The sequence below is a fragment of the Oncorhynchus mykiss genome, chromosome 5 (assembly GCF_013265735.2).
Source record: "Oncorhynchus mykiss isolate Arlee chromosome 5, USDA_OmykA_1.1, whole genome shotgun sequence".
Taxonomy (NCBI): domain Eukaryota; kingdom Metazoa; phylum Chordata; class Actinopteri; order Salmoniformes; family Salmonidae; genus Oncorhynchus; species Oncorhynchus mykiss.
This window is the reverse complement of record NC_048569.1, coordinates 67,842,942-67,870,015: the sequence shown is the minus strand read 5'-3', so window position 1 is coordinate 67,870,015 and position 27,074 is coordinate 67,842,942. Positions and strand designations below refer to the sequence as shown.

At 42.6% G+C, this 27,074-nt stretch overlaps 1 protein-coding gene across 15 annotated transcripts in view; it reads left to right on the top strand.

Moving 5' to 3' along the window:
- Window positions 1-27,074, top strand: part of lrrc7 (leucine rich repeat containing 7) — a 172,955-nt gene that overhangs the window by 113,534 nt on the left and 32,347 nt on the right. For all 15 annotated transcript variants that reach the window (XR_005051841.1, XR_005051843.1, XR_005051842.1 and 12 more), the window contains 6 exons: window positions 13,469-13,671; window positions 15,339-15,456; window positions 15,630-15,708; window positions 17,644-17,733; window positions 21,114-21,170; window positions 23,052-23,115. Coding sequence is in view for 12 of the 15 variants with exons in the window: in XM_036978176.1 (XP_036834071.1) it covers window positions 13,469-13,671; window positions 15,339-15,456; window positions 15,630-15,708; window positions 17,644-17,733; window positions 21,114-21,170; window positions 23,052-23,115 (611 nt within the window). In the remaining 3 variants the exon portion in view is untranslated. The remainder of the gene's footprint in view (window positions 1-13,468; window positions 13,672-15,338; window positions 15,457-15,629; window positions 15,709-17,643; window positions 17,734-21,113; window positions 21,171-23,051; window positions 23,116-27,074) is intronic.

Here is a 27,074-nt window from a genome sequence, read left to right as displayed (position 1 = left end):
GAGATAAAAGGTTAAATCAATGTCCTGTTATTGATTAGCACCTGTCTGATATAACTGTGAGATTCCCCTCAGTAAGCTATGTCCTTAACACTCCTGCCTCCAAGGCTGGCTAGGCCAAACTTCTGAGAACTGGAGAGATGGCAGGTTCAGTAACTTGATCTGACTCTGCTCTAATTTAACTGCTCTCTCCCTCCTACTGCCAGTAAGGGGTATATTCACACACTCTGCTGCCTGACAGGTACTCCTTCTCACCCCTTTTCACTGCCTCTCTGTGACATGTGCCCTTGAGAGTAGCTTTCTCATTTTCTTGTTAACTAGGACTGCATAGCATGCTCTAACACCAGTCAACCACACTAGGCTATATAGTGTGCTGTAACACCAGTCCCAGAGCACCAAGGCTATTGAAGTTTCTTTCTGACAAACGGTTTACTAGTGTGACTGACTGGGGTTTGAATTGAGGTCTTTTGCCCGCCACAAGACAGTCTAAGTCCGCTGAGCTAAAGCTGAGACATTCTGTAAAATTCCAAGGAAATAGTATGGAATTCCGAGGAAATAGCATGCCTCATACATGTTGCTGTGTGTGTGAGTCATACCCATTATAATTTTTTAAAAGTAGCAAAACAAACAAGAAGTCTGTTTCTGGTGACTTTGGGTGCCCTCTATAGTCTTATCTGTAAGCTTCTGTAATCCACTGTTGGCTGATGTCCAGCTGGAGATGTTTGTATAGTGTGTCTGGCTGCACATTGTGACTGAGCCGTGGAGGGCTTACTCTTCCTGACCTGGCTGTGACTTCCACAGGGCCTGTTCTCAATCCAGCCCAAGGGAGGTAGACGACTAGTCTAGTCACTCAAACAGGACCATGCTGCTTAAGAGCGATGTGCTGCTCACTGTTAAATAAACTGCATCTCCTCTGACAGGGCAGCAGGCACAGGAAGAGAGTGAGTAGAAGAAGTAGGGGAGATGGATGAGAGTTAGGCATGCTATATTTGTACTAACTTCCCTCTTGTGTGTATCTCTTGATAGATTTGTATACGTGTTCATACTGTCATGACACATTGACTGCTTTGGGACTTCTGCTTTGTGTTTCCATTCTAAGGAGCCATTCACAAAGTTGTCAAACTTCAACTTGGGCTCATCCAGCTGTTGCAAATTCCCATAGCTGCTAGACACTACAAAATCGTGACAGTACATGTCAATTGACTGATGTCTGAATTGTAGGTGGCAAACAACACACCTTGCTTGTATACGCTGTTAACAAATTGTGACAGAGGGTTTATGGGATTGTAAAAGTAGAGATTTTTGTGTTTTTCTCTTCAAACAAGTTCAACTGCCCTAAAATATTAAATCAATGTCTTGTTATTGACTAATACCTGTCTGTCGTTTTTCAACCACTTCACAAGTTTCTTATTAACAAACTATAGTTTTGGCAAGTCGGTTAGGACATCTACTTTGTGCATGACACAAGTAATTTTTCTAACAATTGTTTACAGACAGATTATTTCACTTATAATTCACTGTATCACAAGTCCAGTAGGTCAGAAGTTTACATACACTAAGATGACTGTGCCTTTAAACAGCTTGGAAAATTCCAGAAAATGATGTCACGTCTTTAAAGCTTCTGATAGGCTAATTGACATAATTTGAGTGATTTGGAGATGTACCAGTGAATGTATTTCAAGGCCTACCTGCATACTCAGTGCCTCTTTGCTTGAGATCATGGGAAAATCAAAAAACATCAACCAAAACCTCAGAAAAAAATGTATTTGGAAAAAAAGTTGGTCAGTATTTATTTTTATTTTTATTTTTTATTTGGTCAATAACAAAAGTTTATCTCAATACTTTGTTATATACCCTTTGTTGGCAATGACAGAGGTCAAACGTTTTCTGTAAGTCTTCACAAGGTTTTCACACACTGTTGCTGGTATTTTGGCCCATTCCTCCATGCAGATCTCCTCTAGAGCAGTGATGTTTTGGGGCTGTTGCTGGGCAACACGGACTTTCAACTCCCTCCAAAGATTTTCTATGGGGTTGAGATCTGGAGACTGGCTAGGCCACTCCAGGACCTTGAAATGCTTCTTACGAAGCCACTCCTTCGTTGCTCGGGCGGTGTGTTTGGGATCATTGTCATGCTGAAAGACCCAGCCACATTTCATCTTCAATGCCCTTGCTGATGGAAGGAGGTTTTCACTCAAAATCTCACCATACATGGCCCCATTCATTCTTTCCTTTACACGGATCAGTCGTCCTGGTCCCTTTGCAGAAAAACACCCCCAAAGCATGATATTTCCACCCCCATGCTTCACAGTAGGTATGGTGTTCTTTGGATGCAACTCAGCATTCTTTGTCCTCCAAACACGACGAGTTGAGTTTTTACCAAAAAGTTATATTTTGGTTTCATCTGACCATATGACATTCTCCCAATCTTCTTCTGGATCATCCAAATGCTCTCTAGCAAACTTCAGACGGGCCTGGACATGTACTGGCTTAAGCAGGGGGACACGTCTGGCACTGCAGGATTTGAGTCCCTGGCGGCGTAGTGTGTTACTGATGGTAGGCTTTGTTACTTTGGTCCCAGCTCTCTGCAGGTCATTCACTAGGTCCCCCCGTGTGGTTCTGGGATTTTTGCTCACCGTTTGATTTTTGCTCACCACTGATCATTTTGACCCCACGGGGTGAGATCTTACGTGGAGCCCCAGATCGAGGGAGATTATCAGTGGTCTTGTATGTCTTCCATTTCCTAATAATTGCTCCCACAGTTGATTTCTTCAAACCAAGCTGCTTACCTATTGCAGATTCAGTCTTCCCAGCATGGTGCAGGTCTACAATTTTGTTTCTGGTGTCCTTTGACAGCTCTTTGGTCTTGGCCATAGTGGAGTTTGGAGTGTGACTGTTTGAGGTTGTGGATAGGTGTCTTTTATACTGATAACAAGTTCATACATGTGCCATTAATACAGGTAATGAGTGGAGGACAGAGGAGCCTCTTAAATAAGAAGTTACAGGTCTGTGAGAGCCAGAAATATTGCTTGTTTGTAGGTGACCAAATACTTATTTTCCACCATAATTTGCAAATAAATTCATTAAAAATCCTACATTGTGATTTTCTGGATTTTTTTTCTCATTTTGTCTGTCATAGTTGAAGTGTACCTATGATGAAAATTACAGGCCTCTCTCATCTTTTTAAGTGGGGGAACTTGCACAATTAGTGACTGACTAAATACTTTTTTGCCCCACTGTATATTGACATAACCTGAAAGGTTAACGATTCTCGTCCTCCTCTTCTAAGGAGGAGAAGTAAGAAGGATCGGAGGACCATTGCGCAGCGTGGTAAGTGTTCATTATATTTATTTATAACTCAGAACACTAAATAATAAAACAACAAAGAGAACGAAATGAAACCGAAACAGTCCAGAAAATAATCACCCACGAAACACAATAGAAAACAGGCTACCAAAATATGGTTCTCAATCAGGGACAATGATTGACAGCTGGCTCTGATTGAGAACCATACCAGGCCAAACACAGAAATAGCAAATCATAGAAAAACTAACATAGACAACCCACCCAACTCACGCCCTGACCATACTAAAACAAAGACATAATAAAAGAACTAAGGTCAGAACGTGACAGAAACGCCGCTCAGCAAGGAAGAAGCAACTGCTCCAAAACCGCCATAAAAAGCCAGACTACGGTTGGCAACTGCACATGGGGACAAAGATCGTACTTTTTGGAGAAATGTCCTCTGGTCTGATGAAACAACAATAGAACTGTTTGGTCATAATGATCATTGTTATGTTTGGAGGAAAAAGGGGGAGGCTTGCAAGCCGAAGAACACCATCCCAACCGTGAAGCACGGGGGTGGCAGCATCATGTTGTGGGGGTGCTTTGCTACAGGAGGGACTGGTGCACTTCACAAAATAGATGGCATCATGAGGTAGGAAAATGATGTGAATATATTGAAGCAACATGTCAAGACATCAGTTAAAGCTTGGTCACAAATGGGTCTTCCAAATGGACAATGACCCCAAGCATACTTCCAAAGTTGTTGCAAAATGGCTTAAGGACAACAAAGTCAAGGTATTGGAGTGGCATAAAGCCCTGACGTCAATCCTATAGAACATTTGTGGGCAGAACTGAAAAAGCGTGTGTGACCTGACTCAGTTACACCAGCTCTGTTAGAGGGAATGGGCCAAAATTCACCCAACTTATTGCGGGAAGCTTGTGGAAGGTTACCCAAAACATTTGACCCAAGTTAAACAATATATAGGCAATGCTACCAAATACTAATTGAGTGTATGTAAACTTCTGACCCAATGGGAATGTGATAAAAAATATTACATCTGAAAGAAATCACTCTCTCTTCTATTATTCTAACATTTCACATTCTTAAAATAAAGTGGTGATCCTAACTGACATAAGACAGGGAATTTTTACTGGGATTAAATGTCAGGAATTGTGAAAAACTGAGTTTAAATGTATTTGGCTCAGGTGTATGTAAACTTCAGACTTCAACTGTACCTGCGACATTCCCTTTAGTAAACTGTAACACTAGTCTAGCACACTAGGCTATATAGTGTGTTGTAACACTAGTCTACTACACTAGGCTGTATAGTGCCTTCAAGGCTGGCTAGGCCGAACTTTGCAATGGAACGTCATTAAATGTAATGTCACGGTGTAAGGGAAGTTTATGACAACCTTGTGTAGGTATTATGACAGAATATTTACATAAAACATTACAGATCATTGAATATGGAATGATTAGACATACAGGATGCATGGAGCTTTTTAATCGTTTTAATACTGGTAGCATCCTAGTTAATGTGTCCCAGGCTATAGGCTCTGTCTGTCTCTGTCTCTGTCTGTCTGTGTCACGAACGTTGTTATAAGAATCTGACCAAAATGCAGCATGGGTTGGATTCATCATCTTTATTTAACGTGAACCGGCAAAAAAAAATAAAGAAGAAAGAAACTAACGTGAAGCTATGCAGTGCTCAAGGCATCTATACACACACAAGATCCCACAACCAACAGGTGGGAAAAGGCTGCCTAAGTATGATCCCCAATCAGAGACGATGATAGACTCTGATTGGGAACCATACCAGGCCAACCTAGAAATAAAGAAACTAGAATGCCCACCCTAGTCACACCCCGACCTAACCTAAAACAGAGAATAAAGAATCTCTCAGGTCAGGGTGTGACAGTACCCCTCCCCCCAAAGGTGCGGACTCCGGTTGCAAAACCTGACTCTATAGGGGAGGGTCCGGGTGGGCATCTAGCCTCGGTGGCGGTTACGGTGTGGGACGTAGACCCCGCTCCGCTTGTGGATCCGCCCACTTCGGTGGCGACTCTGGTGCGGGGATCGTCGCCTGAAGCTCCGGACCATGGATCGTGGCCGGAGGAAACGGACCGTGGATCATCGCCGGTAACTCTAGACCGTGGATCGTCGCCAGAGGAACCGGGCCGTGGATCGTTGCCGGAAGCTCCGGCCCGAAGATCGTCGCCGGAGAATCCGGACCCTGGATCGTCGCAGGAGGAACCGGACCGTGGATTGTAGCCGCAGGAACCGGACCGTGGGGAGACGCACTGGAGGCCTGGTGCGTGGAGCTGGCACAGGGCGTACCGGGCTGTGGAGGCGCACTGGAGGTCTGGAGCGTAGAGCTTGCACAATGTGTCCTGGACAGATGACATCCTTTGCTCTGCAAATGCGGGGGGCTGGCACAGGACGCACTGGGCTGTGGAGGTGCACTGGAGACACAGTGCGTAGAACCTGAAAACATTGTACCGGAACAATGACACTCTCCTCAAAGCGAGTGCGGAGAGCTGGCACAGGTGGCATCGGACGGCTAACACACTCCTCAGGGCGACTGTCTTGCCTCTCCAGCCAAACCAACAGCTCTTCCGCTTCACTTTCTTCACATTTCGCCAACCACTCCTTGAAGGTCTCTAACTCACCCCTCAGCGTCGCCGACCACCCCGAGTGCCCTTCCCAAAACATTTTTTGAGGCTGCTTCTTGGGCCTACGTCGTGGCCACGAACCCCGGTGTCGTCGCTGTCCCTCTTTCGCTGCTTCCGCCTGCTTCCATGGCAGGCTTTTGTCTCCTGCCATTATTTCGTCCCAAGTCCAGGATGTCCTCCACTCCTGGCTTTCCTCCCAGGCCCAGGATCCCTGCTCCCCCTGGGGACGCTGCTTAGTCACACCCCGACCTAACTCCTTTCTTTCTTTCTTTCTTTCTTTCTTTCTTTCTTCCTTTCTTTCTGTCGTTCTGTCAGTGGGCCTAGCTCTGTCTGTCTGTTTTTCTGTCAGTGGGCCAAGCTCTGTCTGTCTGTCTTTCTGTCAATGGGCCAGGCTCTGCCCAGGCTCTGTGAATAAGCCCCAGTGCTACAATTACCTTTTACAGATTGCTTGATTTATTTACCCTGAGCCCGTTTTCCTTCATGTTCACTGTAATCTTCCATTATTTACAGCCAGGCAAGGAAGGCATAGCTCTCAATCACTTCCGCAGCATCCATCCTTATTAACATATTGTTCACAGAGGAAAAATACATACTTTTTAGCCTTCTTCTGTAAACCAATCATATTATCATATGTTCAATGTATCACATCAAAAGAAATGAAAAATAATACAACCATTGTCCAGATTACTTACAAGCTTGCTTTTAAACCGGTTGGCGCGCGTTGGAGCTGAAAAAAAAATTGACACACATGAAGTCCCGAAGAACCCCACCATTATGGTTACTCACTACTAGTTGATATTTCCTCAGGGAAGTATAGCAGTTCTGTGTAGGTGTCCTACCAGAGCAAGCACAGCTATCAATGCAGACAGTACTCCTTAGCAGCAACAGATATGCCATGGAAACATTAACTCATTTACAGTGGGGAGAACAAATATTTGATACACTGACGATTTTGCAGGGTTTCCTACTTACAAAGCATGTAGAGGTCTGTAATGTTTTATCATAGGTACACTTCAACTGTGAGAGACGGAATCTAAAACAAAAATCCAGAAAATCACATTGTATGATTTTGAAGTAATTAATTTGCATTTTATTGCATGACATAAGTATTTGATACAGAAAAGCAGAACTTAATATTTGGTACAGAAACTTTTGTTTGCAATTACAGAGATCATACGTTTCCGGCAGTGTATCAAATACTTGTTCTCCCCACTGTATCTTCCCCAAGCAATTCTCTCCAGGTCTCGCACAATACTAGGCTAACTTCGAGGCTGTCAAATACCTCTACGATGAAACGGTAGCTTCAGTCTCTACTAAGTCTTTCTTAACAAAATAATTATAACTCTCTAATAAAATAAAATCAGTATTTCCCTCCAAAACTCGGTAGATATAGGTTTTGTTATACTTTTATCTTCTTCTTTTATAGTTTTTCTTCACCAACACTGATAATGTCTCCCCATCCTTTTTTCAACATCTCTTTTTTTCTTACTTCAACGTCTCTTTCTCAGGCCTCCTGTTAACCAGGTCAACTCTCCCATTGGCCTCAGCTTAACAAGCTACCATATTGGTCAAAACTTAAAAGTAAACTAATCTATTCACTTGTACATTAAAGAAATATTTCTTCAAAAAAAATGCATTAATGACATTACACTTCAGGAGCAATTCGATCACCTTTTATATCTAATACAACGTAATTATAACAAATAAACTCTACTTGATTTTAACAAGGGTATTACACAACATTCTCTGGACATCTAAATCAATGCGTATTTTCCTTGGTTCCTGAACGTGTGTAATATCAACTGTCAGATAAATAAATACAATTGTCTATAAAATACATTTACCCCTTAAAGATGGTTACCGTGGTAACGGATTGGAGCTATTGTGAGGAGCTGCGTTTGTAAACTTGGCTGCTAGCTGACCCTGAGGAATTCAGCTGTTGGGGTACGCATGCATTTATAATGACTATGTACAGTGTTCTGCTGTTCCACATTTCCTGGGAGAGAAGGGTTTGCTCACCAGAGCCACTGATATAGACACAAATTACAACTTTCCTTAAAAAAATAAGACAGAGCTGGCTTTTTATTGAAATCTGTAGCCAAAAATAAACTTATTTTACAGGCAACATCTCCATTCATGTGCATATTCTCAGCAGTGCTCTTGATAAGCCACAAAAGAGTACATATTTTATACTCAAGAGTGAGGGCTCACGTTAGAGACATTTGGAATGACTCGTCTAGCGAATTAAATCTAATCAGCAGAGCTGTTCCCATAGAATGGCTGACAGAGAGAGATAGAGATGGAGCTGAGCCGGTGTCCTCGCTCCTCACCTCTGCAGAATCTGCTCCTGCCGTCATGTAGTTTCCATAGCACCCTGAGCAGAACTCACTGATGATAACACAACATACCAAAGTGCTCTTCTTTTACTCTTTCCTTTTCTCTCTGACACTTGGTAGGCTGGAGAGAATAGAATAATAGTAATTGTACCGTATACAAAAGGATATTCAAAATAGAAGCTCAATAAACTGTATACAATTCAACAATCCATTTTGCATTACAGGCATATGCGTATGTTACTTTGTTATGTATACTCCAATACTCGATTTGACTTGATTGAGCGTTGGGGTACCTCTTCACCCTGCTCTTAGAGTAAATGAGACCAACCTAAATGAGACCATAGATTGAGTCCATAGATTTCCCACAATGTCAGATTGCTGATGAACTCATTCAGTTTTATGCAATCTTTCTGTTCTAGAGGCAATTCATCTTACAGAGAAATGAGATTCAGTGGGTTATAGGGTTCATTGATTGTGTAATGCAGCTAATCTTGATCAGGAATTTGAACACTTGTTTATTGTTGGTTGTAGAGAGAACATAGTATTGGCATCAGTTCGTTTTCACATTTCTGAATTGTTTAGGATTGCTATGTAAGATAACCACAGTCTTACAATGAATGGTGCCTAAAACAAATAGATACATTTCACGCGCTGTGGATCAATGTGTGTAAAATCTTGCTGTGGCTTCATCAGTCAGCTTTCTTGACTACTGTGGAGATTAAGGAGACCTTATCTTGTCTGGCTGATGCTGCTTCTTCTTTCTCTCTGCTGCCTGTCTTCACCTTCACCACTCTCTGTCACTTCTCTCTCTCTCTAGCCCCATTGGGAATATTCTCACACACAGGCAGCTGAGCCTAGCACTGGAGTCCTGCAGGTCTGATCTGTGTGAAGAGGCCCTATATAATCAGAATTATACTTCTATGAGAGGCCCTCTGGCTCTATGCTATACAACCAGTCATAAGAGCAGGGATCTCACTCAAAGGATCTGATTAGGAAACCCACACGAAGCTGCTGGATATTTCTAAGGGTATTTTTTTTGCTGCTCAGACAGCCTCTTCCCTGCATTTTGATTGGCTGTTGACACCTCTCTGTGGGTGTGACCCCTGATGCTGCTGTGTGTGTGTGAGGACTGAGGAGAAGAGGAGAGGGAACTGGCAGCTGCTGCTGTGTTCCTGGTAGTAGGAGTCGGGATGTGATAGAGGGATTTCACTGTGACCTTGTGTGATATACTCCTGCCCCCAGAGAGCCCGGCTCCATACTGGCTTTATGTCTCCCAAGCTGAAATATAATTTATCTCCCTGCTCTGCTCTGCTCTACAGTATTGGAGAGAGGCTCTTTACAAGGCGCTCCGATTAAAACATGGTTGTTTGTCTCCTTTACAATAGGATTTCAGAACAATACAAAGACCAATACATGGAAAATGTGGCTTCTGGAAAGAAGGTTGTTCTGCCTGTGCTATAGCCATTGTTGTTGTGTGTGTGTTTTTGGGTGAAAAACAAAGATGAGTGGTTGGGACCCAGCCTGTTCGCTGTGGAGTCACTACTGGCTGGTGGGGGCTGTGGATCAGTACCCAGCTGCCCCTGCTCTCCACCTGCACAGCTGTCCTCCCGCCAGCAGCCACGCTAGCTGGGCCCCAAATCTCGACATCTAACTGTACACACTACACAGCACAGTACACTAACCAACGGCACGCCTCTCAGAGCTGCTACTGCTGCGTCTGTAGGAATCCAAATCTCATCACATGGTTTTAGCCTATGATGAATAACCTTGTTTGACTGCCAGAACTGATGTGACTGCATCTTTCAAAATAAACAGAGACAAAAATTTTCCAACACTCTACTCAGCAAACTGGATGCAGTCTATCACAGTGCCATCCGTTTTGTCACTAAAGCACCTTATACCACCCACCACTGCGACTTGTATGCTCTAGTCGGCTGGCCCTCGCTACATATTCGTCGCCAGACCCACTGGCTCCAGGTCATCTACAAGTCCTTGCTAGGTAAAGCTCCGCCTTATCTCAGTTCACTGGTCACGATGGCAACACCCATCCGTAGCACTCGCTCCAGCAGGTGTATCTCACTGATCATCCCTAAAGCCAACACCTCATTTGGCCGCCTTTCGTTTCAGTACTCTGCTGCCTGTGACTGGAACGAACTGCAAAAATCGCTGAAGTTGGAGACTTTTATCTCCCTCACCAACTTCAAACATCAGCTATCTGAGCAGCTAACCGATCGCTGCAGCTGTACATAGTCTATTGGTAAATAGCCCACCCATTTTCACCTACCTCATTCCCATACTGTTTCTATTTATTTACTTTTCTGCTCTTTTGCACACCAATATCTCTACCTGTACATGACCATCTGATCATTTATCACTCCAGTGTCAATCTGCAAAATTGTAATTATTCGCCTACCTCCTCATGCCTTTTGCACACATTGTATATAGACTCCCCCCTTTTTTTCTATTGTGTTATTGACTTGTTAATTGTTTACTCCATGTGTAACTCTGTGTTGTCTGTTCACACTGCTTTGCTTTATCTTGGCCAGGTCGCAGTTGCAAATGAGAACTTGTTCTCAACTAGCCTACCTGGTTAAATAAAGGTGAAATAAAAAATAAAAATAAATAAAACAGTGAACGATGGATTTGTACAGGGACAGTGCAATTCACACGCTAGTTGTAGTGGCATAGAGCAGCCCAAGGTTAGGGGACAATCACAGCTTCACGTCTTGGTATTTTTAGTGGTGTTTAATGTGGTATTTACAAGGACTAAAACAGGAAAAACTAAAATGATAAACAAGTATCTTGTTAATTTGGCATTGATTTCCCAGCAGAGACTGAACGATGGGTTCAGTATAATAGAAGAACGTTTTAATTATCACAAGGGTACATTTAAGTAATAAGGCACGAGGTGGTGTGGTATATGGCAGTTCTTAGGCACGACGCAATATATTACAACCCCCGAGGTGCTTTATTGCTATCATAAACTGGTTACCAACGTAATTTGAACAGTAAAAATAAATGTTTTGTCATACCTGTGGTATATGGTCCAATACGCCACGGCTGTCAGCCAATCAGCATTCAGGGCTCGAACCACCCCGTTTCTAATCACATTTATACCACTACTTTATTATTAGAAATGTTATTTAATTGGGGGAATGATTGACTTTTGTTCAAAAGATCTCATTATGGCCTCCCGAGTGGTGCAGTGGTCTAAGGCACTGCATCGCAGTGTTGCGACGTCGCTGCAACCTGGGGTTCGACCCCAGTTAGCTGACTTCGGTCGTCAGTTGAACGGTGTTTCCTCAGACACATGGGTGCAGCAGGCTTCCGGGTTAAGCGAGCGGGTGTTAAGAAGCAAGGCTTGGCGGGTCATGTTTTGGAGAAAGCATGACTCAACCTTCACCACCCCTGAGCCCATTGGGAAAAACTGTTTATACAATCTCCAAGAGAAAGGAATATGGTCTCGCAGACTCTATAAACTCAGATACAACTCAGATCTTACCACATCGTTACATGGAAATAGGACACATTCATACTAATTGTCTTCTATAATTTTGAGTGCAGAGCTGCTAATTATTTAGTGCAAATTGTCTTCACACAAACATGTTCCTTGTCTTCACATAAACATGTTCCACCGTTAGTTAACCAGTGCAGAGAGGCTTTGTGAGAGACTATTCTATTGCTGACTGATCACTAACAAATGAATCACGTCCAGATCAGTGTCTATTTATTGTTAGTCCAATGTTTGTCTCCTTTCTTTTATTCAATATATTAAAGACTGTGGATAGGCACACATAACCACTTTGCACTAAAGGACTTACACTTACAGAGATATTTCAGCTTATACTACCTTGTTGGCGTACCTTGTACGTATTGATAAGTGGCATCATTTGCACAGATTTGTGATAGTGAAAAAATACAGATGGAGAATGTATGCTAATAGTACATTTTATGAACCCTGATATCTAACATTTACTTTACCCAGTAAATCTCCTTTAGCCCTAAGAAATAGTGCTTAGGAGTTGTTGTCCACGGCAGAATGGAACATTTTTATTTGTGTGAAATGACTATACTTCTCCTTGGTAGTTGATGTAAACTATACTGAACAAAAATATAAACGCAACCACAACGCAACAGCAATTTCAACCATTTTACTGAGTTACAGTTTACATAAGGAAATCAGTCAATTGAAATAAATTCATTAGGCCCTATTCTATGGATTTCACATGACTGGCAGGGGCGCTGGGGAGCCACTCCTCGGTTTCATCAGCTGTCTGGGTGGCAGGTCTCAGACAATCCCGCAGTTGAAGAAGCCAGATGTGGAGGTCCTGAGCAAATGGGGTTACTGCCAAAATCTCTAAAACAACGTTGGAGGCAGCTTATGGTAGAGAAATTAACATTAAATTCTCTGCCAACAGCTCTAGTGGACATTGCTGCAGTCAGCATGCCAATTGCATGCTCCCTCAAAACCTGAGACTCTGTGGCATTGTGTTGTGGGACAAAACTGCACATTTTAGAGTAGCCTTTTATTGTCCCCAGCACAAGGTGCACCTGTGTAATGATCCTGCTGTTTAATCAGCTTCTTGATATGCCACACCTGTCAGGTGGATGGATTATCTTGGCAAATGAGAAATTATCATTAACAGGGATGTAAACAAATTTGTGCACCAACATTTTTAGAAATAAGCTTTTTATGTGTATGGAACATTTCTGGTATCTTTTATTTCAGCTCATGAAACATGGGACTAACACTTTACATGTTGAGTTTATATTTTTCTTCGGTATAATTAGGATGTGGCACTGGTATGATGGTATTGCTGTGCTTTGTAACAGTGTGAATAGTGACTTTGACTCAGGTTGGCTAAATGCACTTAACTTTGTCGGAGACAATTAAGAGCCTGGTCGACGACCGTGGTTCAGCATGGCTGCGGCTAATTACATTTAATCTTCTGCAATGCTGTCCTGACCTAATCGTGGGGATGGCGAGGCGAGGGCCAAGCAGTGGGGAGATTATTTAAAACAGAGTGGGTCAGAGGAACGCTCGGCTAGTTTATGTTGTCGATAACTCAGGACACGCTAGCCTGGCGTCAGCACACATTAATATGGGATTGAAATGCCTTCTCTCCCTTTCTTTCCTTCTTCTCTCTTCTCCTCCTCCATCTCCTCCTCCCCCTCAACAGTGCAGTGTCTGGAGATGACGACTAAGAGGAAGATCATTGGGCGTCTGGTGCCGTGCCGGTGCTTCCGGGGTGAGGAGGAGGTCATCTCAGTGCTGGACTACTCTCACTGCAGCCTGCAGCAGGTGCCCAAGGAGATATTCAGCTTTGAGCGCACGCTGGAGGAACTCTACCTGGATGCCAACCAGATCGAGGAGCTGCCCAAGGTGGGATCTGCTGGGGCTGAGGCTGGGGACAGGGCCTGGGGCTGGGACTGAGGCTGGGGACGAGGCTGGGGACAAGGCTGCGGCTGGGGTTGAGGCTGGGGCTGGGAAATGAAAGGAGTGAACTGTAGAAAAGAGGCTCTATAAAGCCAAATAGTTCAGACAACAGTCATTCCCCTGAATTTCCCCCACATTACTAAAGCATGTCGTAATGATCGATGGAAACATTATCTCAGCTCGATGCACTCTCTCTTCATGTGGCGCTCAGTGTTGATTGGCTAAATAAGTTGCCAGGCCAACCAGACCCCCACAGACCAAACAGTGCCGCAATGTCCTTCCTGTCTGTAAATGAGCTGCTTATGAAGCAGAGAGTGAAACACAAATGGACTTGCTGACTCTTGTCTGACCTTCACATTGAACTGAAAACAATACAATTTGTGAATGTAGCTTTCGTTAAGACTTTCAACGGAGATCTATTACAATCTTGACAATAGTGTCTTTGTTTTAAATTGAAACCCCTGGCTGAATACATCGTAGTCGTTTAGTACAACATTGTATTGGCTGAATGTTTACAGTGCAATTAACTGTGATATCCTTCAGAGTGTTTCAGTGGAATTACTACATTTCATGAAATTTCACAGTGTTCATCAACAAACTCCCAATTAGATGCTTTAAGTCGGCAGAAACCGACTTCGGTATCTTCAACTTCTTTTTCTCATGACACCCGAATATGGGGACCCCGCTCAGGCGTTTTCTTTTACGCCTGCTACGTTAGGTCAGGGTCTTTGTGAATAGAGTTCAGGGCCAGTGTGGCTCCTCACAGGGTTGCATAAGACCAGGCATTGATAGATCCAGAGTGTGTGGTCCTTTATGTAAGTGTGGCTCATGTATCAGAGTGATGCCCTGGGCAGGACTGGACAATGCTGGCTCTCCTCTCCAGTCTTCATTGTTGTAGCTACTCCCCCTCTGGCTCTTACTGCTCTTAAAGAGTAATGGCCTCTCATAATGGGCATGTTATAGTAATGTCCTCACTGGACTGTAATGTCTCCTTGACTGCATCTCAAATGGCACCCTCTTCCCTTTGTAGTGCACTACTTTTAACCAGAGCCCCATGGGCCATATAGGGAATAAGGTGCTGTTTGGGATGCAGAGACTCAGAACGTCTCCCTTTCTATTCTCTCCTTTTCATGGAGAAAGGAATGGACTGCAGTCAAATATAGGAGAATGCGCTTGCTGATACTGTATTGGCTGGCTTTGAATGTAAAAGCTGATCTATTCATTATTCATGATACACTGTGATGGTAATTTGTAACCTGTTATCTCAAACATCAAGTGGCATGCTGTGATGCACATGCACACTATAATTCTGTATAGCACCCTTTCTCTCTCTCTGTTACCCCTCTCTCTCATGTGGCTCCCCCCTCTATATAGAGCTGTGGAGGACTAATGTTGTCCCACAAGGTTACTCAACTGAGAGTGGCTGCTCTTACAGTGATCAATGGGAAACCCGTTAGAATGTTGAGACGTTACTCATTTAACAGCATCGCATCACTAGAGATCAGCCTCATTGAAACGCAATGCATGAAGTCTCACCAAGTCTACACTCTATCAACTCAGAAGGCTAAGAGTAAAACTTGTGTTTCTTCTATTCTGCCTCTCTCTTTCTAAAGCAACTATTTAACTGTCAGGCTCTCCGGAAGCTGAGCATGCCTGACAATGACCTGTCAAACCTGCCAACCACCATAGCCAGCCTTGTAAACCTGAGGGAGTTGGACATCAGTAAAAACGGTAAGCGAGTGAGATCCATCAATCTCTGCTAGTTTCTACTCTGATCTATTCGAAATCTCTACTCTCTACTGATACTGTGACTCTAAATGTTTGCATGATGTACAAAAGGATGAGGCATGAGTGGTAATTGGTTTATGAATGACAAACGTGTTTCTATTCCATTCCATCTTTAGGTATTCAAGAGTTCCCAGACAACATTAAATGCTGTAAATGCTTATCTGTTGTGGAGGCCAGTGTAAATCCCATTGCCAAGTAAGTGAAGAGAGAAAGTGTATCATTGTGGTGGAATGGCTGTAGTCTATAGGGACAATGGTAATGGTGTACTATCATCGCCAACAGCTGTGTGTCTGTCGCTATGTACCAAGCAACAACCACAGATGACCTCAGTAAGAAACATCCATTAATATTTCAGTAAAAATGTCTGTAGAAATTATGGGTCAATCTTTTTAATATTTTCCAAAATCGCCCCAGGGCAACTCTAACAGATAAACATAAAGAGGCAAATAACTACATGGGAGACTGTTCTATTTGTGTATCTGAGGCTTTTTTCTGAATTGAAATGATTTGAATAGAAGAATAGAAACAATTCCATCAATGTTAAACTAAGACATTTCTGTCCTGCCCTGTTAATTATCTTAATTGATACTGCATTGTGTAAATATGCCATTTGTTAAATATGGCATATTTCACTGCACTCACATTAACATCTGCTATCCATGTGTATGTGACCAATACATTTGAGTCGTTTTCTGTCCTTACAGAGGGTAATGCAGGTCTCTGCTCGTTCTTGACATGACGTGACTCCTGCTATTAAATACATTGAAAAGCCATAAGGAGTTGCTCTGCCACTGAATATTTTTTACACCATACATTTAGCATTTTTTGGGTGGAAAATCATAGGTTGACAAACAAATGGCTCCTCGTAGACTAGAGTAAGGATGTATTACTGATGGGCTTTTTATTATACTGAGACTAGGGTCTCTTTTACAGATGAGCCCTGCATAAATACGTCAAACACACAATACACAATGTTTCCAAACATATTAAGAAAAAACAGACACATTTATCAACGTAAAGGTCTCTGATCAGTACTCAGAACTGACCAATGGGGACCAGAACATCTCATTTCAGAGATCTCACATAAATGGTGCAAGAAAATTAAAATCAGCTTTACCCAGCTCTGTAGAGACTGAAGGGGCCTCCGCTGTTATCCAATTCTGAGCCTGGGTTTGGCCATTTTAAAAGTCTACATTTAATTAATGATGATAGATACATAGGATGTTTCTACATGAGTGCTTTGTAGATAAACACAAGAAAATGCTGCTTTCTCCTTACATACAAAGAGGCCCAACCCATTTTTTTGATACAAAACACAATGGTGAGTTGTACAACTATCACCAGTAATAAACTTAAGGGCACAATGAAACAGCATCTAGTGGTTTAAGTGTAGCTGCTGCTGCATGCGTATAGATAATATCCCCAGAATCTAAAATAAACATTCAAGTGGCCTGGACAATTTCCTTCCTATTAACAAAAGTCAGACATGCTTTTTCTGTAAAAAGAAAATAAACCTGAAACTTCAACTTCAACTTCTTCACCAGTTTTTTAAACAAAGGTTTGTCACCAAGCCAGCTACCATGATATTTGTAGGAAGGAACTCGCTCAATTTGTGTACCGTTCAAACTAGGCATTACACATTAATTTAAATCTTGTTTTTTGGGACCTAGAAAAAAGCATGTATTTTGTTTGCATCTCGCACTAACTTTAGATCAAAAAGTGACCTCTGCAGTGCATGAAAATCTGACTTAAAATGTGAAAAGGCTTGGCTAACCGATGGAGCAATGGAATACAACACTGTCTCATCTGCATACAATTATATATATGTTTTGCAGCATTACCAATGTTATTTATATATGTTGCCGAATATTGAACCTTGGGGCACCAAGGTATGAGTATGAGTCATTCTGTAGTGCTGCAGTGTGCTAGCTTTTCTGATAGTGCTGAGTGGAGATGTTTCAGGGGAGTTGGGGCGGGCTAACATTTAGCCTGACTTTAAATGTGTCTGAGGTCCTTAGCCTCTGTAAATCCTGTACCCTGGCACCAACTAACAGGAACCTGCTCTCTTTCTTTCTACAATTCTCTCTATTCCCTTCCCTCTCTCTCTCATTTTCAATCTCTCCACTACAGGCTCCCAGACGGCTTCACCCAGCTCCTCAACCTGACACAGCTCTTCTTAAACGACGCCTTTCTGGAGTACCTCCCCGCCAACTTTGGCAGGTGAGCTCAGCTTATGGAGTACCCTGCTCTGCGTCTGTGGGTCCTTGGGCCCTCTGTATATGGATAGGGTTTGGATTGGAGCTTTTATTCTGCGCTCCGTTACAAGTATGCCTGGGTGGGTTTACATTGTAAACAGACTGTTCTTTATTCTCTGCACACAACGCCTGGTAAAAAGCACCAGCCTGGGGCTTGCTTTAATAAAGCAATGGGTTTAGCAGCATCTCCTCTCTGGTTTGGTGATGAATTGAAAATAAAGTAACAGTTCATCAAAACAGCAGTGGTATTGCTCTTGGGCTCAGTGTAATGGAATTTAAGGTTGGGGTGTCATGTTTTCTGATTCAATACTTGACAGTCCTATGCATATCATTAACATCTATTACTACTAAGGTTCATTTACCAAAGTTACTGTAATCTTCAGTAATTTTGGTAATTAACAGAAAATCTGAGGCAATCTATCGTAAATTTGGTCATTTCTACTTGGATAACTGTAAATATATATATATATATATATATATATATATATATATATATATATATATATATATATATATATATATATATATATATATATATATATATATATATATATTCATATATAGTATGCATTTATTATGTCCATATTGTCCATGAGTTTCTAATAGATAGACCATAAGTTTCAAGAGAAAATATAATAAGTAATGAAAGAAGCATCTTGTCAACAAATGGAATTATTTCAATTAACTCTGCAACTCTTCCAACTATTGACATTTTTCAAAGCTACCACCAGTTTGACGCCAAAATATTGACAACAAATACATATTGACATAGTAAAATAAATAAAAGTTTGTACAGTGCATTTGAAAAGTATTCAGACCCCATTACCTTTTCCATGTTTTGTTATGTTACAGCCTTATTCTAAAATTGATTAAAATGTTTTTTCCCTTATCAATCTGCACTCAATACCCAATAATGACAAAGCAAACAGTTTTTTTAGAAATGTTTGCAAATGTGTAAAATAATAAAAAAAACAGAAATACCTAATTTACTTAAATATTCAGACCATTTGCTATGAGGCTCGAAATTGAGCAGAGGTGCATCCTGTTTCCATTTATCATCCTTGATCTTTTTACAACTTTTACAACCATCTACCTATGGTAAATTCAATTGATTGGACATGATTTGGAAAGGCACATACCTGTCCATATATGGTCCCACAGTTGACAGTTTGTCAGAGAATTAAACAAAGCCATGAGGTCAAAGGAATTGTCCGTAGATTGTGTCGAGGCACAGATCTAAGAAAGGGTACCAAAAAATGTCTGCAGCATTGAAGGTCCCCAAGAACTCAGTGGCCTCCATCATTCTTAAATGGAAGTAGTTTGGATCCACCAAGACTCTTCCTAGAGCTGGCTACCCGGCCAAACTGAGCAATCGGGGGAGAAGAGCCTTGGTTAGGGAGATAACCAAGAACCCGATGGTAACTATGACAGAAGGACAACCATCTCTGCAGCACTTCACCAATCAGGCCTTTATGGTAGTGTCCAGGCAGAAGCCATTCCGCAGTTCCTCTGTGGAGTTGGGAGAAACTTCCAGAAGGACAACCATCTCTGCAGCACTTCATCAATCAGGCCTTTATGGTAGTGTCCAGGCAGAAGCCACTCCGCTGTAAAAGCACATGACAGCCCGCTTGGAGTTTGCCAAAAGGCACCTAAAGGACTCAGACCATGAGAAGCAAGATTCTCTAGTCTGATGAAACCAAGAATGGCTTGAATGCCAAGCGTCACATCTGGAGAAAACCTGGCACCATCCCTACAGTGAAGCATGGTGGTGGCAGCATCATGCTGTGGGTACAAAATCCGTTTTGTCACCAAAGCCCCATATACTACCCACCATTGTGACCTGTACGCTCTCTTTGGCTGGCCCTCGCTTCATACTCGTCGCCAAACCCACTGGCTCCATGTCATCTACAAGACCCTGCTAGGTAAAGTCCCCCTTATCTCAGCTCGCTGGTCACCATAGCATCACCCACCTGTAGCACGCGCTCTAGCAGGTATATCTCTCTGGTCACCCCCAAAACCAATTCTTTCTTTGGCCGCCTCTCCTTCCAGTTCTCTGCTGCCAATGACTGGAACGAACTAAAAAAATCTCTGAAACTGGAAACACTTATCTCCCTCACTAGCTTTATGCACCAACTGTCAGAGCAGCTCACAGATTACTGCACCTGTACATAGCCCACCTATAATTTAGCCCAAACAACTACCTCTTTCCCTACTGTATTTATTTGATTTATTTATTTATTTAGCTCCTTTGCACCCCATTATTTTTATTTCTACTTTCCACATTCTCCCATTGCAAATCTACCATTCCAGTGTTTTACTTGCTATATTGTATTTACTTTGTCACCATGGCCTTTTTTTTGCCTTTAACTCCCTTATCTCACCTCATTTGCTCACATCGTATATAGACTTGTTTATACTGTATTATTGACTGTATGTTTGTTTTACTCCATGTGTGTTGTTGTATGTGTCGAACTGCTTTGCTTTATCTTGGCCAGGTCGCAATTGTAAATTAGAACTGGTTCTCAACTTGCCTACCTGGTTAAATAAAGGTGAAATAAAATAAATAAAAATAAACTTCAGAACAAGTCTCACTGTCCTTGAGTGGCCCAGTCAGAGACCGGACTTGAACCTGATCTCTGGAGAAACCTGAAAACAGCTGTGCAGCGACGCTCCCCATCCAACCTGACAGAGCTTGAGAGGATTTGCAGAGAAGAATACATGTGTGCCAAGCTTGTAGCGTCATACCCAGGAAGACTCAAGGCTGTCATCGCTGCCAAAGGTGCATCAACAAAGTACTGAGTAAAGGGTCTGAATACTTATGTAAATGTAATATTTCAGTACATTTTTTATAAATTTGCAAAATAAATGGTAAACATGCTTTGTCATTATGGGGTATTGCTTGTAGATTGATGAGGGGAAATAAACGTTTTTACACCTTTTAGAATAAGGCTGTAAATCAAGGGGTCTGTATACTTTCCGAATGCACCAAATGCACTGTATAAAGGTTATTTCATGCTGGAACACTGAGTGTATCGTTTTTATTTAGGATAATGTTTTGTAGCTTTGTCATTCCATTTTTTTGACTCTTATTCAATTGTTTCATGTATTTTACATGTGATAAGGCCACGCAGAGTGCCAGAGATTATTACAGGCACCTGTGACAATCTGAAGTACCCAAAGGCCCACTAACATGCCTTGTGATAGATTACATAAAATCCTTGAAAGATGAAAATTCTGGTAATTTTCTGGTAAACTTCAAAAGTTTCCAGGAATATACCCTCCCTATAATTTATTTTGTTTGTCTTGTCGTGATTGTGTGTGTTTTTGACATCCTCTACCTTTCAGACTTTCCAAGTTACGGATCCTGGAACTGCGAGAGAACCACCTGAAAACGATGCCAAAGTGAGTGATTCACCACGCAGAGACATCACCAGGGCAGCTAGAGTTAGCTACAGATACGTGTTTGATCATGGGATGGAAAGGAAAGGGTACAGTAAAAGACATCCCAGGCTGAAACTAAATTCTTTGCCAACATACTTTTCACGAAAGTACATAGATCATTTTATTTAAAAAAATTATTTAACCTTTATTTAACCAGGCAAGTCAGTTAAGAACAAATTCTTATTTACATTGACGGCCTACACTGGCCAAACCCGGACGTGCGCCGCCCTATGGGACTCCCAATCACGGCCGGTTGTGATACAGCCTGGATAATTTGCAGGCAATATCACTGATTCATACAAATAGAGAGAACTACAATGTTGAACTGTTTTAGTGTTATCTATCCACATGTTAATAGAGTATTTTATTGCAACGTCTCCATGTCTTCCACAAGCACTTCAAATAAATGATAGCCTTCATCCCACTCCATCCAGCCTACACATAGCCTACCCACCTCACGTCTGTCCCCTCTCTCCTATGGAGGAGCTACTGAAGTAGCCCCTGAAGTAGCCATGAAAAGTGTCTGTTAATGGAAGCACTGACAGCTTTAGCAGCCAGCATGCCTACTCAGTCCCTATGAATAATCCAACCCTGCCCAAGGTACTCGTCAACACAGCAGGCTTTGGTTTTACCATTCCCCCTGCATCACACGCTGGGGGGCAAATAGCCTGAGTAACATTCTGAGGTGGAATCTTAATGGGCAGATCAGAGTCAGAGCATGGTAAATAGCAGCTTCGAAAGCAAATGCCATCAGTCTCTCTCTGTGCGATGGGTAGCATGTGTCAGAGGAGGGGCGCTGTGCTGTGGTCTTGTTATTTGATGTCTAAATGAAATGTGAAGAAGGCCCCACATTGGAGTGTGTGTGTACTGGTGTGTGTGTAGCTAGTGGAGCGCAGCCAGTGATGTTGTGATTTATCATAGTTGAGAGTGTTGCGCTGCGTGCCCAAGAGACAGACACACACTGCTCACATTGGTTGGTGCATGCTGGCTCACTCAGGTGTCCTGATTTGAAAACAACTTTTATCCCACCATAACAATAACCCTACCCCCATCCCTCACACTAGAGATTGAATCAAATGAAGTACACTCATCCTCTGTCACCTCTAATGTGGCACAGCAAGGGATGTTTATTCATCTGCGTAAACCAACTGAAACATGTTTCCCCTTGAAGATGAGTGTAATGTCCTCATTCAGTTAATGAGTGTGTCACGTTATCACAGAGTCATTGGAGGGAAAGTGTATCCTAGAGGAAGGGTATAGATTACAAATAGGATTTTGATATGTAATCAAGGTTGGGGAGATATTCTGTCATGAGGGATCTGATCTGTTTGTTCTCACATCATAATTGAAATGAACTATATGGCCCAGCTGCTGTATATCATGACATAAAACATACATGGCAGACTATCCTCTTTAGTGATTTTACTAATGGACGCGCACCACTCAAGACAAAGGTCCTCTGCAATCGCAAGCCAATACAACCAGTAATGATGTGCAATACATCTTAGATGAAATCATTTTGACATTGCTCTCCCCGGCTGACATTGTGTACACTGCATGGATGAAAGAGTTTAATTTGAGGTGTTGCATGGTGCAATGGAGAAAGCCATTTCATGTTATATTAATCATTAACTAACTGCATTGTTTTGATTTTAGCTATTTATATTTGTAGTGAATATTATGTGAATGTGTGGGGATATCTGGCAAGCACAGCGTCCCCTCTGCGATGGCAGAGTTGCAGGAGGCCTGTTTGGGAAGGAGTTTGGCTGGTGATTGGCCTTTCTAAATGGTGACTTTGTTTCTATGCCAGAATCTGAGGCTCTTCCCTCTTGTTTGCTGCAGGTCAATACACAGACTGTCACAGCTGGAGCGATTAGACTTGGGAAGCAATGAATTCACTGAACTGGTAAGAAAAGAGGCCCTTTGAAGACGGCAGTCACGTGGACAGCAGCTGTCACCACACAGGCAGCCATGACCCAGCAGACCTGGAAGACGAGCCGGGCCCCCCTCGCTCTGCTCTGCACCCTCATTACGTCTCCAGTACTGCTCCCTCCGCCTGCTGTTTGTGTGTATACATGTGTGTGTGAATGCGTGCAAGTGTGCCATGGGGAATGGCTGGTACATTAGAGAGAGACTGTGAGATTAGTTTAAAATGTTGCATGATTATTGACCGACAATCCATGTGATATCTAAAATGGGGCAATATGAAGTGTGTGGATGCAGAATGCTCAGGGAGGGAGGGAGGCTTTTCAAGTGCGTAACTTTTCAAGTCATCCTTGGTTAACATGATCACACACTGTGCTGGGACTGCGGAGCCCCTGGGAGAGCTGCTGGGTGATGCCATGCATGACATGCTCTGTGCCACAGGTCCCACTGATGCCTTAATTGTGCATGTCTAAATGTGCTGTTAGACTGAGGGCTGGGCTGCCTCCACGGACCCCTCTGTGACTCACTGTGGCGATGGAACACACTCACTATGCACACGGCAGCACCTGCCTCCTCCTCACTCAAGGTCAAGATTAACAGGCACACAAACCCATCTCAGAATGACTGGGTGATATTTTCCAACCATCGAATTTTAAACATAAGAGCATTTTTCTGTTTGGAGTTGGTTGTAGGTCTGAACCAGCGTTTCTCAAACGAGGGGTCGCAACCCCATGTGGGGTCGCCTTATTTGAAAATAGGGTTGTGAGAGAAACTCTGAAATGAAATGAACTTGCTTCATAGCCGGTAGCCGCTAGATGTATTAAACAGAGCTGTTTCTGTTTTCTTCCTAAAAATGGCTCTATTTTTTTGAACAGTTTAAACTTCAAAATATTATGACCCCATCACTGAAAGATAAGACTCTAAGACACGTATGTGTCTTCTGTTTCCTTGCAAAGCCCACAAGCCACGCAGGACTTATTAGAACAGAGTGAACAAGACCAGGCACTAAATCAGACTGGGGGGAAAATAATATCAAGATCATACAAGATTATTTCCTGATGGTCTTCTGAACTTCCCATTACCTTTCTGATGCATTTCAGTCACTTCAAAACATACTTCCTTCAGATTGAAATACTGTCAAAAGTACTGTCAGACTGATTTGTAATAGACTGTCATAACCCCAATCTAAAAAAGTAAACATTGGCCGTTGATTACGTCACTTTGTTTACATGATGGAGTCACGAAAAATGTTTCATCTCAAAATGGGGTCGGGGGCCAAAAAAGTTTGGGAACCCCTCGTCTATACTTTCTGTCACGTCTGATGTACCTTTAGTATTTCCAGGACTTTGTCCTTGGGAAGTGAGGAAAAGGCATAATTTTGCACAGCCCGTTCCAAGGGAGCAGATGGTTTGGCATTGTGATAAGCATGCTTTGCTGAAGCCCCCAAGTTACTGCAGAGAGAGAGAGTGCCCATCAACTCTTCCTGGTGCTATGGTCTGAACTCACAATCTGTGTGTCCTACTTAAATACAAGCCTTCCTCCCTCCACTTATGGCCTCTCTTGTCCTATCCCTTCCCCATTCAAGGACTCCTGTTGCTTTTTGCTGATAGTGTGAGCAATATTGCCAATCTCAATTCCCCTCAAATAGAATCCTGTAGTCTAGCTTTATTGCCTGCTGATTTCGAAGCCCAGGGAAAATAGAATGCATTTTCTCGCATTCCTTAAGCTGTTGTCTGCCCCATACTTTGTGCCAACATGCCTATTGCATTTCTTCAGCTGATGGTTTCTGTGGCGAATGTTAGATTATTCTATCAGTGTTTTTCAGCACAGAGAATTCATGGATTTTTTTCCAGAATTCCGTCCTGGTTTATTGGTATTTCTTTATAGAGGCAGACACCTTTCCCCTTAATTTAACTAAGCTCTGGAATGTAATTTAGAATCAACAGAGCTTCTAACAGGTTGGATGAACCAGAAGCTCTATGAAAGCTCTCTCCATCTGATTTCAGCTCATGCCTTATTTTAGTGGCAATCAGTCTTCTACTCGGTTTTACTAAACTGCAAACATTTACATGTATAAGACCAGGATTCAGAAGACCTTATCTTATGCACCTTATGTGCATTCAGCACAAGCAGCTCATTGATATGAATGAGACTGAAAACGTTGTCCTTCTTGCTCTAGGCTAAACGCATGCAGAAGATGCAGATGTGAAAATGTCTGCAACTTCAGAGGCATTGTCATGTGACGAAACCAAACAATGACCTCAGCACATGTGGGCCCAGCTGAGCCACGAGCAGATGCCGAGTCCTGTGTGTCACAGGCAGAGAGTGAGGAAAGTTTCCTAATTAAAGTCCCTGCCTGGAGAAGGGGAAGGGGGGGGAGGGGGAGGGGGATGCAGATGCCGGTGCTTGGAGGGCCGGGGTAGAGCAGAGCAGTGGATGTCATCAGCAGAGAGGAAATGACATCGCAGCGCTTCAAAGACAGACAAGAGGACATGCCTCTGCACAGGAAGCTCCATGGCACTGAGCACCATCCAAGTGTTTAATCTCCATCCGGAGAGAACAGGAGGCATGGTAGAGGTGCCAACACAGTCCACCATGCCAACCCTTCTCTTTGTTTCTCATTAACGCTGAACTTACAAGTAAAATAGTGTGGTGGCTCCAGCTCTACTGTAGATAGTAGATACTGTAGATAGTGAGTTATGGATTAATGAGTAATACCACACACAACACTCCAAGAGTTCAATGAGGGATTTGGAGATTGTGTGTGATGTTTTAACTTTAATTAGGAAACTTTCCTCACTCTCTGCCTGTGACACACAGGACTCAGCATCTGCTCATGGCTCAGCTGGGCCCACATGTGCTGACATTTTTAGCACTGCATCCATTACCCAATGACCTTCTTTATACCCTTAGTGGGACAGAAACTTAATTTGTTTTTTGGGGGTTTGAAGTTTACTCTAAATTATACTTTTTTTGAGCAGATAATAGAATATGCATTGCATCAGTCTGATTTAGATTGCTATGTCAAGTCTCAAACAATACTGTAGGAATTTCTATTATTTTTGAGAAAGTGGTTGTGTACCTCCTGTTTTTGTTGTTGTTGGGTTCTGGCTGCTTCCATGCTGAGATTCTGTTAACTTCGCTCACAAATTCTGTCACTGAAGCTAGCACATACCATTTTTTTTTTAGGAGAATGCCCTTGGCAAACTTAATAAAACATCACTACTTTTTCAGAAAACACACAAGATACTGTAGCTACCCTCACAACTATGAGAAAAAAGCTGTCAGAAATAACAATCAGAAATAGTCTAAATAGAAAATAGTCCACAATACAATTTGGAGTCCTTATTGACTGCCACACCATGCTGGGGAAAGAAATGCATGAAACACCTAGATGAGAGAGATTGGAATTGATTTGGGCAGCATGAAGGACTGTGGGGTCTGTCACTTAGTCTCTCAGGTTGGCCTAATGGAGTCATTTACACATAGTCGGGTATAACCTTTACTCCAGAGAGACACACACAGTGTGGCCAGGCCTCTCCACACAGGCCTGTATCGAATACAATCACTCACAGAGCTCCATTCATTCATTACCCCACTCTGTGGCCCGTGCAGCAATTCAAACACACCTTTCCCATTATAGAATACGGAACGTGAGATGATTCTAGAATACATCTGGAGGAGCGACTGAGGATCGTAACTTTGCACCACTCTGTGTGCATATGCCGTCATTGACATCCCTACTTTGTTTTGTAATTACCCCCCATTGGTGCTGTGGCATGATATTATTCACTTCTTATATTGTTGGTGTTAAAATCCCACTTCCTTTACCATGATGATAAATGACATGCCACTCCTCACCCTGCCCTGACTCCAAGTTGCCAGGGCTTTCTTATGTCTCTGCCCTAGTTTCTGGGCTATTTTCTAAGGTACAGCCCT